At 42.3% G+C, this 15957-nt stretch overlaps 1 protein-coding gene across 1 annotated transcript in view; it reads left to right on the top strand.

The window, feature by feature from the left end:
- MYO3B (myosin IIIB) overlaps positions 1-15957 on the top strand; it is a 634284-nt gene that overhangs the window by 505021 nt on the left and 113306 nt on the right. The window contains 1 exon segment of the mRNA XM_030210853.1: positions 8103-8214. Coding sequence (XP_030066713.1) covers positions 8103-8214 — 112 coding nt within the window.

The raw sequence follows: 15957 nt of genomic DNA, 5'->3' as shown, positions 1-15957 counted from the left end.
TTCATATTTTTTTTCAACAACAAAGAGCTTCATTCACCCAATGTAGAGGATAATTCTGTAAAGTATATACAGTGTGTAAAGTATATTTTACACAGAAAAATCAGTTACTATAAAATTGATGGGGTATACACACAGAATTGTGTAGGCATTCTCAGGGCCATAATTTGAGCGGTGGAGTCATACATATGTATTTCATAAAATATGCATGTCATATTTACCCCGGATTCTGTATACCGCAACCTGAGTTGATTATGCAAATCCAGTCATACCCTGTTTCCCCGAAAGTAAGACATCCCCCGAAAATAAGACCTAGTAGAGGTTTTCCTGAATTGGTAGATATAAGGCCTCCCCCGAAAGTAAGACCTAGCAAATTTTTGTTTGAAAGCAGGGCTGCCGAGAGCCGGACAAGGCCGTCCCCGGGCCACCCCCCCACCCAAGGTCGCCGGGCCCCCCTCCACCCACCCTCCGTCGCTCCCGGAACTAACCTTAAACACCTCCTTTCACCTTCGCAGCAAGCAACAGCAGGGCAGACCTCTCCTTCCTTCCGTGCCCCGCCCTCGAGGATGTTACGTCAGGCGAGGGCGGGACACGGAAGGAAGGAGTGGCCTGCCCTGCCCTGCTGCTGCGAAGGTGAAAGGAGGCGTTAAAGGTTAGTTCCGGGAGCAACGGAGGGCGGGCAGGCCAACCCCGATGTTTCCCCGAAAAATAAGACAGCCCCTGAAAATAAGACCTAGCGCATTTTTGGGGGCAAAAATTAATACAGTATAAGACAGTGTCTTATTTTCGGGGAAACACGGTATTCTGGATTTGCGTGCACAAATTACTTAACAAGCCAATCAGTGCCAGTAATTGCCCCTTAACAAGCAATTATTGACACTAATTGCATTAATTAGAATTTATGCACAAAACAGTCTAAGCATATTCTGTAACATGTTGCACATAAATTCTAAGTTGCATAGTTGAAAAGGGGGCATGGCCATGGGCAAGGAATGGGCGGGTCATGGGCATTTCTAAAATCGATGTGCATTGTTATAGAATACACCTGGTCCGCGCGTAATTTTGGCATCAGCATTTCCATCGTTTTACTAGGAGTAACTGCCTACAACTAAATTTAGTTACACAAATGGGCTCCTACACCTCCCCCTTCCAATTACACGCTAAGCCATTTCAGCAAGTAATTATAGAATACCAGTTCAGCCCCCTGCTGCAGATTCATGGAGTAGTCTAGTGGTGGATGCAATGCAGTGCAGAGAGTTAGGCCCAGACCCATACCTCCCCCTACCTTTTACACTTGTGGTGGAAACTGTGAGCCCTCCAAAACACACAAAAAACCCACTGTACTCACATATAGGTGCCCCCCTTCACCCAAAAGGGCTATTGTAGTAGTGCATAGTTAGATGTAGTGGGTTTTGGAGGGCTGAGCAGACAAGATAAGGGAGCAACGGTGAGATGTGTACCTGGGAGCATTTATATGAAGTCCACAACAGTGCCCTTTAGGATGCCCCATTGCTCCCCTGGGATGTCTGAGGGAGCAGTTTGCTAAAATGCTGGTCTCTCCTACATCCCAATGGCTTGATTTTGTGCAGTTTTTTTTTCAAAAATGACCTAAAAAGAAAAATGCACAAAGCGCAAATCCTTGTTCAAAACAGTATTCCGGGAAAAAAAGATAGACATTTTTCTTTCTTTGAAAATGGGTATATTTCCTGTTCAGATTTGGTACATTTAATGTAAAATGTCCAAATTCCGACTTAGACACACTATCAAAAATGCCCCTCCATGCGTCTGTATAAAATAGCACCTAGATAGGTGCCTACTTGCTCACTTAAACCAGATGTCTCCTTATAAAATTACCTTCTGATTGCCTGACAAAATGCTGGAAATATCCTTAGCAGTCAACACAGAGTCAGGCATTGACACCCGAAACACAGCCCTGTCAAGTCTGGTTCCTCCAGTTGGGAACTTTGATTTGGCAGATGGACTCTGTGCCTTTCATCATGTTTTATAAATAAATAGAAGTGGCTTTTATGTTTAGGACTTTTTGGCTCGCCTTTTTTGACCTCACTGCATTTCCACTAGCTGCTATTTGTAAGGATCTTGTTCTCCTTTGTTTTGTTCTTGCGAGTTCAGTAATCAATGAAGTGAAATAGTAAATGTGTTGATTACAACTTGCAGAGCAAAAATCAACATGATAAAGAAAGCTAGAAGACTGGCCCAACATGCTGTGCATTCCTTAAAATATGCTGTGTGTGCCATGGAGAAAGAGAGACACTATCCCCCCTGATATTCAAAGATATTAAACCAGCCAGAAACGGCTGCAGACTGGTTAAATAGCGTTTTGGCACCTAACCAGAAATACTCAGCATAAGATAACCAGTTATCTCTGCTGAATATTCATGATCAGCATTGAAAAGTTAACCAGCTATATCATACGATAAACGGCAATATTCAGCACTGACTGGCTAAGTTTAGCAGGCAAATTGGATCACCTTTGGTCGCTATAAACTTAACTGTCCAGCGCTGACTTTTCGCTTAGCCAGTTAAGTTAGCGCCAGCCAAAAAAACCCCACCAGATATTCAATGCCAGTCGCTGGAAATGGCCCAGCATTGAATATCCAGGGTCAGCGCCAACTGTAGCACTTACGTGGGCTGCCTCCCACCGGCTGAATATTGACCTCTTTCTTCCTAGGCCCATCACTTCTCTCTGAAGCTGGAGAAACTGCCTTAGAGCTGTAATACAAAAGACAGGCAGAGTTGGACAGAGAATAGAAGGAAGATGTACAGTATGTCCAAGTGAGTCCAGCTGTCAGGATCCAGAGTTTAAAAAAAAAAAAAAGGCACAATTGCAGCTTTACACAGTAGCAAATAGGCTACCAGAACTTTGAGTATTCATGAAGCATGAGTATGGATTGGAAGATCATTTTAAGAAGATGTGCATGGCTTTAATATTTGTAAATAGTGTCATTTACATATGAAATGGCCAACATGAGCAAATAGCTATCTAGAAAGCTGCTATTTATACATGTAGATCCACAGCACTCATAGTTTCAAGGAGGTGTGTGTAGTGAGCATGTTTGGTTAGCACAGAAAAATATGTGTGTATTTCCAATTTTATAATAGAAATTCATAAATTATTTTAAAAAAATCTTCATGTCAGCATTTACACCAGCTCAGAGGCAGGCACATCAGAAAGCTGCCTGTTTTCACATGGAGTTTGTATTAGTGATTGTGGTGGCAATTGTACTTACGTCTCTGTTATGTAAAACCACTTCAAACTGTACAAAAAAAAAGTTGTGCTGCTGAGTTTCTTAATTGGCTCTTTCTAGAAGTCCAGTTTTGTAAAATCCTAAACACAGAACAAAGAAAAATGAAGGCAGATAAAGACTAAATGGCCTATCTAGTCTGCCCATATCTACTATCCCTTCCTCTTCCTTAGAGGTCCTATGTACTTGTCCCAAGCTTTCTTAAATTCAGATATAATTTTCATCTCCACCCCCTCCATGAGGAGGGTGTTCCATGAATTCACCATCTTTTCCATGCAGAAGTATTTCCTCAGCTTACATCTGAGTCTGTCCCCTTTCACCTTCATCCTATGCCCCCTTATTCCAGAGCTTCTTTTCAGTTGAAAGAGACTTGCCTCCTGTGCATTTATCATGAAGTCAGGAGTAGTGAGCCATTGGGCCCCTGCCTGCAAACGGCAGCAGCAGGTGAACCACCCAAACAAGGATCGAGGCTGAAAACAGACAGGACTGGTACAAGCAGGACTAGATCTGAAGCTGGAGACAGGCAGGACTGGAACAAGCTAGACTGGAACAAGAAGAACTGGAACTGAAGCTGAAGACAAGCAGGACTGGAACAAGCTGGACTGGAACAAGCAGGACTGGAACTGAAGCTGAGGACAGGCAGGACTGGAACAAGCAGGACTGGAACTGAAGCTGAGGACAGGCAGGACTGGAACAAGCAGGACTGGAACTAAAGCTGAAGGCAGGTAGGGCTGGATTGGAACAAGTAGGACTGGAACTGAAGCTGAAGGCAGGCAGGGCTAGACAAGCAGAACTGGAAGTGAAACTGAGGACAGGCAGGACTGGAACAAGCAGGACTGGACTAAAGCTGAAGGCAGGTAGGGCTGGATTGGAACAAGTAGGACTGGAACTGAAGCTGAAGGCAGGCAGGGCTAGACAAGCAGAACTGGAAGTGAAACTGAGGACAGGCAGGACTGGAACAAGCAGGACTGGAGCTGAAGCTGAAAACAGGCAGGACTGGAACAAGAAGGACTGGAACTGAAGCTGAGGACAGGCAGGACTGGAACTGAAGCTCAGGACAGGCAGGACTAGAACAAGCAGGACTGGAACTGAAGCTGAAGACAGACAGGACTGGAATAAGTATAAGTATTGCCATACTGGGAAAGACCAAAGGTCCATCGAGCCCAGAATCCTGTTTCCAACTGTGGCCAATCCAGGTCACAGATACCCGGCAAGATCCCAAAAATGTACAAGACGTTTTATACTGCAGGAACTGAAGCTATAGACAAAGCAGGGCTGTAGCAGGCAAGACAGAATAAGAACAGGGAAGGAACTGGAGCTAAAGACAAGCAGGGCTGTAGCAGAAGCAAGATTACAGACCGGAGACAAAGGAGGAGCAGGCTGGAAGTGCAACAAACGTACACAGACAAGAACTCATCTGAAGACCTCTGTTGCAAAGGCAAGGCATAAAAGTTCCCAAGTGCTTATAAGGGCCTTTCTGATGATGTCACAACAAAGAATGAGGTTTGGCAGTAGGAACACCAGAATGAGGCTTGGCTACAGGAACACCAGAGCAGTGGCGTAGGAAGGGGGGGGCAGTGGGGCGGTCCGCCCCGGGTGCACGTTGCTGGGGGGTGTCAGCGCCTCGCTGGTTCCTTGCTCTCTCTGCCCCGGAACAGGTTACTTCCTGTTCCGGGGCAGAGAGAGCAAGGAACCAGCGAGGCGCCGACACCCCCCAGCGGCGTGCACTCGCCGGATTGGCCCTCCCGCCCGCCCGCCCCTCACCGCCTTCCAGGTATGTTCTCGCGGGGGGGTTGCGCTATGGAGGGGGGGGGGAGGATGCATCGCGCTGCACCCGGGGGGGGGGGGGTGCGCAGCGGCGACCCGCCCCGGGTGTCAGCTGCCTTCACGACGCCACTGCACCAGAGCGAGGCTTGACTACAGGAACATCCAGAGTAAGGCTGGATGGAATGCTGGAACATTAGGACTGGAATGATTTCTTGAACTCGACTGGAAACAGGGAAAAAGCAGTCCACAGCGGCCATAGGGCCTGGTCACTGGGAGGAGAGGTGAGTATAGGCATGGGGTATGGCCACAACTGTGACAGCATTTATGCCACGTAGGTATTTAAATGTCTCTATCGTGTCTCTCTTCTCCTGCCTTTCTTCCAAAGTATACATATCAAAACACATCAGAATGATAGTTGTGGAGCAGTCTTTAGAAAGACAGTATTTGCATCCAATGATAGTGCCAGCTTCTGGCTACTTCCTCTTCCTTTATGAAATGGGTTAAAGTCTTTCTAAACGCTGCTCCACAACTATCATTCTGATATGTTTTGATACGCTCTCTAGCACTTTTGTGTATTCATATGTGTGATAAGACTCCTGAGGTAGGCACTATTGCCGAAACATGGTGCTGTGTCAAGTCATTTTATGAATAAACACTTTGTCTGACATTCTTCGTCTCGTTCGTGTTTTTTGGAAGCATTTTGTTGTTCACACTGCTTCTTTGATACTGTCTAGAATTGTACACAATACCCAGTGTACCTGAATGTAACTCACCTTGAGCTACTCTTCTGAAAAGGTGTGAGCAAAATCTAAAATAAATAAGGTCTCACGAGAGGCTTATACAAGGGCATCATCACCTTTTTCTTGCTTTCTATTCCTCTCCCTATGTACCCAAGCATCCTTCTAGTTTTGCTGTTGACTTTTCTACCTATTTGGCCACCTTAAGGTCATCACATATGATCACACCCAAGTCCCGCTCCTCTTTTATTCCCAGAAGTTCTTCATCCCCTAAAGTGTACTATTCTCTTGGTTTTTGCAGCCCAATAGCATGCCCTGCATTTTTTAGTATTAAATCTAAGCTGCCAAATTCCAGACCTTTCTTCAACCTTTGCTAGGTCCTTCCTCATGTTATCCACACCATCAGAGGTGTCTACCCTATTGCAGATTTTGGCATCATCTATAAAGAGGGAAACCTTACTAGGTAGCCCTTCAGCAACATTGCTTACAAAAATGTTAAAAAGAAACTGCCCATAAAATAAATCTTGCAGTACATCACTGGTAACATCCCTTTCCTCAGAGTGGGTTCCATTTACCACTACCCTCTGTTGCCTTCCACTCAACCAGTTTCTAACCCAGTCAGTCACTTTAGGGTTTATGGCAAGGGTACTCAGGCAATTTATTAGTCATTTATGCAGAACCATGTCAAATTCTTTGCTAAAATCTAAATACACCAAATTTAGTGCTCTTCCTCGATCCAACTCTCTGGTCACTCAGTCAAAGAAATTAATCAGATTTGTCTTAAAAGACCTACCTCTCGAGAAACCATGTTTCCTTGGGTCCTGAAATCCACTGGATTTCATAAACCTCACTATTCTGTTTTTTACAAGTATTTCCATTAGTTTACTTACCACAGAAGTCAGACTTACCAGCCTGTAGATTCCAACCTCTTCCTTACTTCTGCTTTTGTGGTGAGGGACCAGTTCTGCCCTTCTCCAGTCTTCCAGGATTGCTCCCGACTCTAGAGAATCATTGAAAAGATCAGCCAGCAGAGTTACCAGAACTGCCCTATGTTCCTTCAGCACCCTCGGATGTATGCCTCCTGACCCTATTGATTTGCCCACCTTTAGTTCAGCTAGCTCCTCATGAGCACAGTCCTCTGAAAATTGTTCAGGGTCTACCACACCTCCATTCGTATTTGTGTTTGTCTTCTGCGATCCTTACCTGGGCCCTTCAGCTGTGAACACAGAACAGAAATATTAAGCAATTCCGCCTTATCTTTATTAGCTTCTATATTCCTCCCCTTCACCTTTGAGTCTCACAATTCCACTTTGGCCCTTCCTCCAATTACTCCCCCCTCCATTATACTGTATTGGCTATTTTTTTTCTTCCATTTGCATCTTTGCTTTCCTGACTACTCTACCAGCTTCTCTTAGCTTTTCCAGATGTTGTCACCTGTCTTCCTTTTTCAATGATCTCTTGGTTGTAGTTTATGAAGGCTAACCTCTTTTTCTTTGTCTTTTCAGTTATTACTTTTATTTATTTTTCTTACAAAAAGGTTTGTTGCCCTTGCAATAGCTCCTTTCAGTTTTGCCTACTGCTTTCCTACTTCTTCCAGATGTTCCTGTCCAGACAACAGCTCCTTGGGACATGTGTATAAGTGCCTGCATTTATGTTTATAAGATGCAAAATCATCAGTTACACAAGCAAAACTTCAGTTCTGTTGCTCCTTGGTGGACGTTTCTTACTCAAATGTTTGTTCCCATGGTTGTGCTGGCACTTACACGTATATTTCTGTGTGTCCTTCTATTCTTTACAAAAGGCTCCACATTCAGCACAACCTTTTATAAATATGCACAGGAAAGTGTAAATGTACTAACTTGGACCTCCCATTTCCCACAAAGGTGCCCTATGCAAAATTGAGCTTCTTGTATGCTACAATGTTTTCTTTGGAAGGAACCAAAACAACTTTATCATTAATGTTCTCCTGATTCTGGAGAGCATTAATGATAAATGATGCCTTTACTTTTGATAGCCCAAATAATTGACAAATTTTGGATGGCTCTATTTTTAGAAATTTGTATTATTTTAAATGGTTAGTTTCAGAAGGAAGAAACAGCACGATCAATGAAGTACATTTCCAGTCAAGAATTTTACAACTACCCATTATTGCTTACTCTATTCTTTTAAACTTACTGTGTAATCAAAGAAACATTTTCATGCAGAATAATACAACTCTAATTGCATTGCTTTGCTTGTAAGGTATATTAAAAATAAAGCTAGGCTGGGATTGAAATATTAAAACATACGATTCTGTATAATCCTAAACTTGGTTGTGCTTTGCTGTTTTGGTTCCCAGGTATTATTACCTCGCTTTCAAGGCACACAAAAATCCTCCTGCTACTAAAGAAAGTTGTATTGCCATTTTGGAGAAAGCAATACTGGACAAATGGGTGATCGGGAAAACAAAGGTAATGTTTTGTGTTCACATCAGTGACATTGATGGCAAAAAATAAGCCAACCAGCCCATCTAGACTGCCCAGTTCTTTCTGCCCAGATGTGTCCTAGCTGCTGTCTATAGACCATGGCCTCTGCTCTGGAGATGCCAGAAAGACATCATGAATGTATCTCTACAGTACATATGTGTCCCTTTTCAGTGTCTGTATGCTATCACTATATAAATCACATCTATCTTTCAATCGGAAAAATGCTTTGCTTGTTTTGTAGGGTGTTTTAGCATTTTGTCTATAATTCTAAATGGCATTAATGATCATTTATTTTAATGTACTACTTTGCTTAGTATTTAATATTACATTATTAGCATTTATGTAATTTCCTTTCATCTTCTTTCCTTAAAATTGTTCATATACAGTATGGTGGGAATTCTATAAATTAGCGCCTCATTTTAAGTACACAAAGTGGCACACTTAGTACCAATTCTATAATGGTGTAAGGTTGCACCTCAGCCATTATAGAATATTAATCTAAAGTCACATTGGTTCACCAAATGTTAGGCACACCTATTTGTGGCAGATTAATGGCTGGCATAAGTGGGTGCACCTAAGTATATCATGCACTGAATGCAAAGGGCTAGATTCTATATATGGCACAAAAAAAATCAGCACAGAAAAAAAACCACGCTTAGTGGTATTTAATAAACCTCTCCTAAAGTTATACGCGGTTTATAGAATACTCATAGCGGCTGTCCCGTGACTAAAATTTAGGCACAGTCATTTACACCAACTAAAACCTGCCATGGCCCTCATCTGTTTCCATGGTCTCCAGCAGCATTCCGTGCCAGAAGAATCTGTTTTACTTCCTGGAATCCCTGCATTTCCTTTATAGCCCTGCAAGAGAGCGTTGGCTGATGTCATCACTTCCTGTCTAGCAGTATAATAGGAAGCTCCTGACTCCCATCCAGTGCCTTTGCAATAGGTTGCCTAACCTGGTCTAGTGTGAGTTGCAGCTTTGTTCTAGTTTGTGTTTTCAGTCCTGTTCCAGCCTTGTTCTAGCCTGTGTCTTCAGTCCAGTTCCAGCCTTCTTCCAGTCTTTGTCTTTAGTCCGGTTCCAGTTCTGTTGCAGTCCGTGCCTTCAGCCTTGTTCCAGCCTGGTTCCAGTCCTGTTCCAGTCCATGCTTCATTCCAGCTTTGTTCCAGCTACTCCTTGGCCTTGACTCCATTGGGCAAGCCCCCAAGGGCTCTCTTAAGAGCCACTCTCTGCCCTGATTTGTGAGAGCACCCTCAAGAGCTCTTTTAAGAACCACTCCCAGATCAAGTCTCCACCAGGGCATGACTCACCTGACACCAGTCGAGAACCATCTAGACTTCAGGCCGGGTATGCAGTATTAACTCGACTGTGACCTAAGAGCTCATCTACCACAAGCCGTGACAAAACTTGGTGTAAATGCCCATGTTTTATTTAGGAACGTATTGGGCATTTTCTGTAACAGTGCACATAATTTTCAGGAACACCCATGTCCCACCCATGCTCCTTCCATGGCCGTGCCCCTTTTTATGCTCTGCACATTAGAATTTACGTGGACCACTTTACAGAATATGCTTCAAAAGTTGAATGCGTAAATTCTAATTAGTGCCAATTAGTGCCAATAATTGCTTGTTATTGGCCAATGATCAGCACTGATTAGCTTGTTAAACAACTAAGTTGCACAGACAAATTGGGGCTACGCATGCAGATTTGCACGCACGACTTTAGTCCAGACCAGATGTATTCCACATATTAACAAATGTGGAATGAAGAGCAAATGACAGCCAGCATGCTTAAAAGGTGAAGTGAAGAAGGCTAATAGAGCCAAGAATATCCTTCAAAGAATGGGAAAAGAATCTGAGTGAAGAAAATAAAAAGCAGCATAAGCACTGTCAGCAAAAAGCAAAGTATTGATAAAGAAGGCCAAAAGAGAATGTGAAGAAAAACTTGCTGCAGAGACAAAAACTCATAGTAATGTACATCAGAAGCAGAAAGCTTGTGAGGCAACCTGTGGGACCATTAGATCATGAAGGAGTAAAAGGGGCACTCAGGGAGGACAAGGCCATAGTGGAGATATTTAATTAATTCTTTGCTTTGGTCTTTACGGAAGAAGATGTAAGAGATTTACCTGTACCAGAAATGGTTTTCAAGGGTGACGAAAGAAATCTTGGTGAACCTGGAAGACGTACTGAGCCAATTGACAAGTTAAAGAGTTATACATCACTTGGACCAGATGGTATACACCCCAGGGTACTGAAAGAACTCAAACATAAAATTGCTGATCTGCTGTTTGTGATGTATAACCTGTTGTTAAACTCTTCCATAGTACATGAAGATTGGTGGGTGGCCAATGTAACGCTGATTTTTAAAAAGGGTTTCAGGAGTGATCCAAGAAATTACTGACCGGTAAGCCTGATGTCAGTGCCGGGCAATATACTGAAAACTATTATAAAGAATAAAATTGTGGAACACATAGATAAACATTTTTTAATGGGGCAGAGTCAGCATGGGTTCAACCAAAATAAGTCATGCCTTACCAATTTGTTTCACTTCTTTAGTAGAGAGGTGTTTTATTTTGTTTTATTTCTATTGATTTCATTTCTTTGAAAGTATGAATAAATATTTGGATAAAGGTGAACTGGTTGATGTAATGTATCTAGATTTTCAGAAGGTTTTTGACAAAGTTTTTCATGAGAGACTCCAAAGAAATTTAAATAGTCATGGAATAGGAGGCAATCAGGCTAATTTTTTTAAAAGATGGACATCCAAAAAGTGACATAAATCGGCACTTGGACGTCTATCTCACAGAAACGTCCAAATCGGTATAATCGAAACCACATTTTGGACGTCTTTCTTGGAAGTCCATCAGAAGGACATCCAAATCTCAAGGGGGCGTATCAGAGGCGTGTTTAAGGCGGGACTTGGGCGTTCCTAAGACTTGGATGTCTTTGAGCCATAATGGAACAAAGCACAAACGTCCAGCATTAAAACTGTTTTTATTACGAATAAGGCACAAAAAGGTGCCCCAAATGACCAGATGACCCAGTGGTCACTAACCCCCTCCCACCCCCAAAAAGTGTGGTGAAGAACATTACTTGCCAGCCTCTATGCCAACCTCAGATGTCATATTCAGGTCCATGACCTCAGTATGCAGGTCCTTGGAGTATTTTATTGCACTTCAGATGGGCCCAGGCCCATCCACCCACTACCTATTACACTTGTACAGGAAACTGTGAGCCCTCCAAAACCCACCAGAAACCCACTGTACCCACATATAGGTGCCCCCTTCACCCGTAAGGGCTATGGTAGTGGTGTACAGTTGGAAGTAGTGGATTTTGGGGGGGTATTGGGGGGCTCAGCACACAAGGTAAGGGAGCTGTGTACATGGGAGCATTTTATGAAGTTCAATGTAGTGCCCCCTAGGGTGCCCGATTGCTGTCCTGGCATGTCAGGGGGACCAGTCTACTAAAAATGCTGGCTCCTCCTACATCCAAATGGCTTGACTTTGGACGTCTTTGTTTCGAATATGGACGAAAATGAAAGACATCCAAATCACAAAACGTCCAAATCCAAGGACGTCCATTGTATTTTCGAACACAACAGATGGACGTCCATCTTTCTCGAAAATGACCTTCTCCCGATTCAAGATGGCGTTCAAGCAGGACGTGTAGCAAAGACGCTCCCAAAAAGAAAATTTTTCTTCAACGATTTTCTTAGTTAAACATGCCGAAAAGGAAAGGGAAGCTAAGGGGACCACCCCTCCCGAAGCAAATCCCTACCTTGCCTGGGCAGCAGTCATTGACTACATTTCTGGTATCGACTCCAACTTCGGACGCATCCGCTAGCAGAGCAGGGAAGAGCTCCGCTCAGGAGAGCGAACTTTTGCTTAGTCCGTTAGGACCTGTGACCCCGACACTCTCGCACGCACCTGGAGGAACTGTACCGAACCCCGAGACTAGTGGGGCTTCAAAGGAGTAGCCTTCCCCAGAAGCGATAGCGGAACCCAGAGAGATCCTGGGGCCAGCTGAGGGAGCCCAGCGAACGCCAGGAATGCCAACAGGGGAGACTACTGGGGGATTGCCTGAAACAACTACGCCAGAAGAAGTTTCTGCTTGCGTATTGGCGATACAACCCTTAGTCAAGCCCCAAGAGGTATCACTGGAATCGATTTGGACAGCATTGGAATCGCTTCACAAGGTCTGTACCTCTTTCATAACGTTATTCTTGAATAATTCCTCTCAGATAAAATCTCTCAAAAGACAAATGGAGGGAGTAATAATAAAGCAGACTGACCTAGAGACGCAAATTGGGAAAATATCTCAACAAGTTCATATTGTAGGAGATTGTGCCTCTATACAAAGAAAAATAGAGAACATGGAAAATTTATCAAGAAATCTAAACCTACGATTCCTAAACTTTCCAAAATCTCAATTTGTTGCCCCAAAGGATATGTTTGCTAAGTTTCTTAAAGAAATATACAATTATTCAGATCAAACACTCCCTCCTCTTCAAAAGATTTACTATTTGGAAAAGAAACCTCCTTTACCTCAAGTTACTTCTAAACAGGACATTCCTCCTGAAACGCTGGATTTGACAAACTTTTTGGAGCAGTCTGTGGATAATACAGAAACCAGAGCGACATTGATTGTATCTTTTGTTTTCTTACAAGATAAAGAATCTTTATTGAGACTTTATTTTAAAAAAATGTATCCTGAGTTTAAAGGAAGCAAAGTCTCTGTGTTCCCAGACATTGCTCGTTGGACTCAGCAAAGGCGGAAAAAGTTCCTGGATATGAGGCAAGAATCTTTAAATGTTGGAGCAGTTTTCCAATTACGATTCCCTTGCAAGTGTATTCTGATATTCAAGGATAAAAAATATATATTCTTTGAACCTGAACAATTAAGGTCATTCCTTGATATGAAGAAAAACCAATGCTAATTCCATCTCTGGTTTATGGTTCTGTAAATTAAGGAGTACCACTGCTTGTTTTTCCTTAAACTTTAAGTTAATAGTACCAACTTCCTTTGGTTTAATCAATCTTGAATCCCACTCCTTCTCTATTTGGTGGACTGTTGTAACCAGATTGTAGAGATGTTTTCTATGTATATTATATTCTTTAGAGTATTTGTGTTTATATCTGTTGTATCTTTTCAAAGATGTATTCTTTGTATTATCATTAAAAATAGTATTTATTATTAAAATAATAAATTAATAAAAAATAAAAAAAAAATAAAAATGACCTTCTCCCCGCCTCGGAATTTGGACATCTTTGTGAAAAATTGCAGGAAGACCTTAAGAAACTGATAGACTGGGCATCCAAATGGCAGTTGAAATTTAATGTGGACAAATGCAAAGTGATGCACATTGGGAAGAATAATCTGAATCATAGTTATCTGATGCTAGGGTCCACCTTAGAAGTCACATCCAAGAAAAAGATCTAGGTGTCATTGTAGACATACACTGAAACTTTCTGCCCAGTATGCGGCAGCAGCGGCAGCCAAAAAACCAAGCAGGATGCTAGGAATTATTAGGAAAGAGATGGAAGATAAAGCCAAGAATATTATAATGTCTCTGAATCACTCCATGATGCAACCTCACCTTGAGTATTGCATTCAATTCAAATATATAGCAGAATTAGAAAAGGTTTCAAGAAGAGCAACCAAAATCATAAAGGGGGATGGAACTCCTTTCAAATGAGGAAAGGCTAAAGAGGTTAGGGCTCTTCAACTTGGAAAAGAGACAGCTGAGGGGGGATATGATTGAGGTCTACAAAATCCTGAATGGTGTTTAACGGGTAAAAGTTAATTGATTTTTCACTCTTTCAAAAAGTACAAAGGCTAGGGGTCACTCAATGAAATTACACAGAAATACTATAGGAGGAAAAATATTTTCATTCAAAGAATAGTTAAGCTCTGGAACTCATTGCCGGAGGATGGAGTAACAGCAGTTAGCTTATCTGGGTTTAAAAAAAGGTTTGGATAAGTTCCTGGAGGAAAAGTCCATAGTCTGTGTTTATTTACACCTTATATGCATGTAAACAAAGAAACTGACACCTATTATAAAGAAGAATACATACAAAACATAAGGAGTGATAGATGTTTCTCCCTGACCCTCTGCAGCGGGTTGAGGGGAAGGTTCGTTCTTAGACTGAAAAGGTCTCATGATATAATAACAAACAATGCCTAAGCTAGCAAAATACACAGCAAACAATAATATAGATAATGAAAGATACAAGAATAAAAATAAAAAAGCAATTTTTCAAAAGACTTTGCTTCAAGATATACTCACTGTTCAGCTGATTGACAGTCTATAACCTACTCAATCCAGGCTGGCCATTTCTGGAGATCATAGGAAAGAAAGTCACACGATAACCAATCCAAAAACTTAATCAGAACGACGGCAGCCGCGTCCTGCCGCGGTCGCCAATTTGTTTATTTACACCTTATATGCATGTAAACAAAGAAACTGACACCTATTATAAAGAAGAATAATCAAAAAATTTTTATTTTTTCAACTGTCCTCCCTTGGACAGAGGCAGCATGAGAACATCACACTGGAAGCAAAGTATACTTACAAAATATATTTTTAGCAGTAATACAGAGATATATGTTTGCTTTGCTTAAGATACATATCTTCTCCTCAGTTTAAATACACTTACATTCGTGCTGCACCCAATTCCTGCACGTCAGCAACCCTTTTCTTTGAAGCCTGTTCTCACATTTCTTATCTACAAATGTCTGCAGCATTCCTTCTGCTACCTTGCACAGACTTTCTCCACCGTCTCTACTTCACTGCCCAGGGCTACATAGCTCAAGGCTATTTCCATGACAACCATATTGCTCTCATATGTTTGTGACTCATAGTTCTTTTGCCTTAATACTTGCATTCCACTGACCATAGGAACTTTCTTTTTTCCTCATTATATTCAACATCTGTTATTGAGATGGCACCTGGCAAGCTTCCCAAATGTACAAACATTCTATACATGTTATTCCCGGAATTGTGGATTTTTCCCAAGTCCATTTAGTAGCGATTTATGGACTTGTCCTTTAGGAAACTGTCTAACCCCTTTTTAAACTCTGCCAAGCTAGCCGCCTTCACCACGTTCTCCGGCAACGAATTCAAGAGTTTAATTAAGCGTTGAGTGAAGAAACATTTTCTCCGATTTGTTTTAAATTTATTACACTGTAGTTTCTTCACATGCCCCCTAGTCCTAGTATTTTTGGAAAGCGTGAACAGACGCTTCACATCCACCTGTTCCACTCCACTCATTATTTTATATACCTCTATCATGTCACCCCTCAGCCGTCTCTTCTCCAAGCTGAAAAGCCCTAGCCTCCTTAGTCTTTCTTCATAGGGAAGTTGCCCCATCCCCGCTATCATTTTAGTTGCCCTTCGCTGCACCTTTTCCACTATATCTCTCTTGAGGTGCGGCGACCAGAATTGAACACAATACTCAAGGTGCAGTCGCACCATGGAGCGATATAATGGCATTATAACATCCTCACACCTGTTTTCCATACCTTTCCTAATAATACCCAATGTTCTATTCACTTTCCGAGCTGCAGCAGCACACTGAGCAGAAGGTTTCAGTGTATTATCAATGACGACACCCAGATCCCTTTCTTGGTCCGTAACTCCTAACGTGGAACCTTGCATGATGTAGCTAAAATTTGGGTTCTTTTTTCCCACATGCATCACCTTGCACTTAAATGTCATCTGCCATTTAG

Source organism: Microcaecilia unicolor, chromosome 7, assembly GCF_901765095.1.
Source record: "Microcaecilia unicolor chromosome 7, aMicUni1.1, whole genome shotgun sequence".
NCBI lineage: Eukaryota > Metazoa > Chordata > Amphibia > Gymnophiona > Siphonopidae > Microcaecilia > Microcaecilia unicolor.
This window is presented reverse-complemented; position numbering and strand designations above follow the sequence as displayed.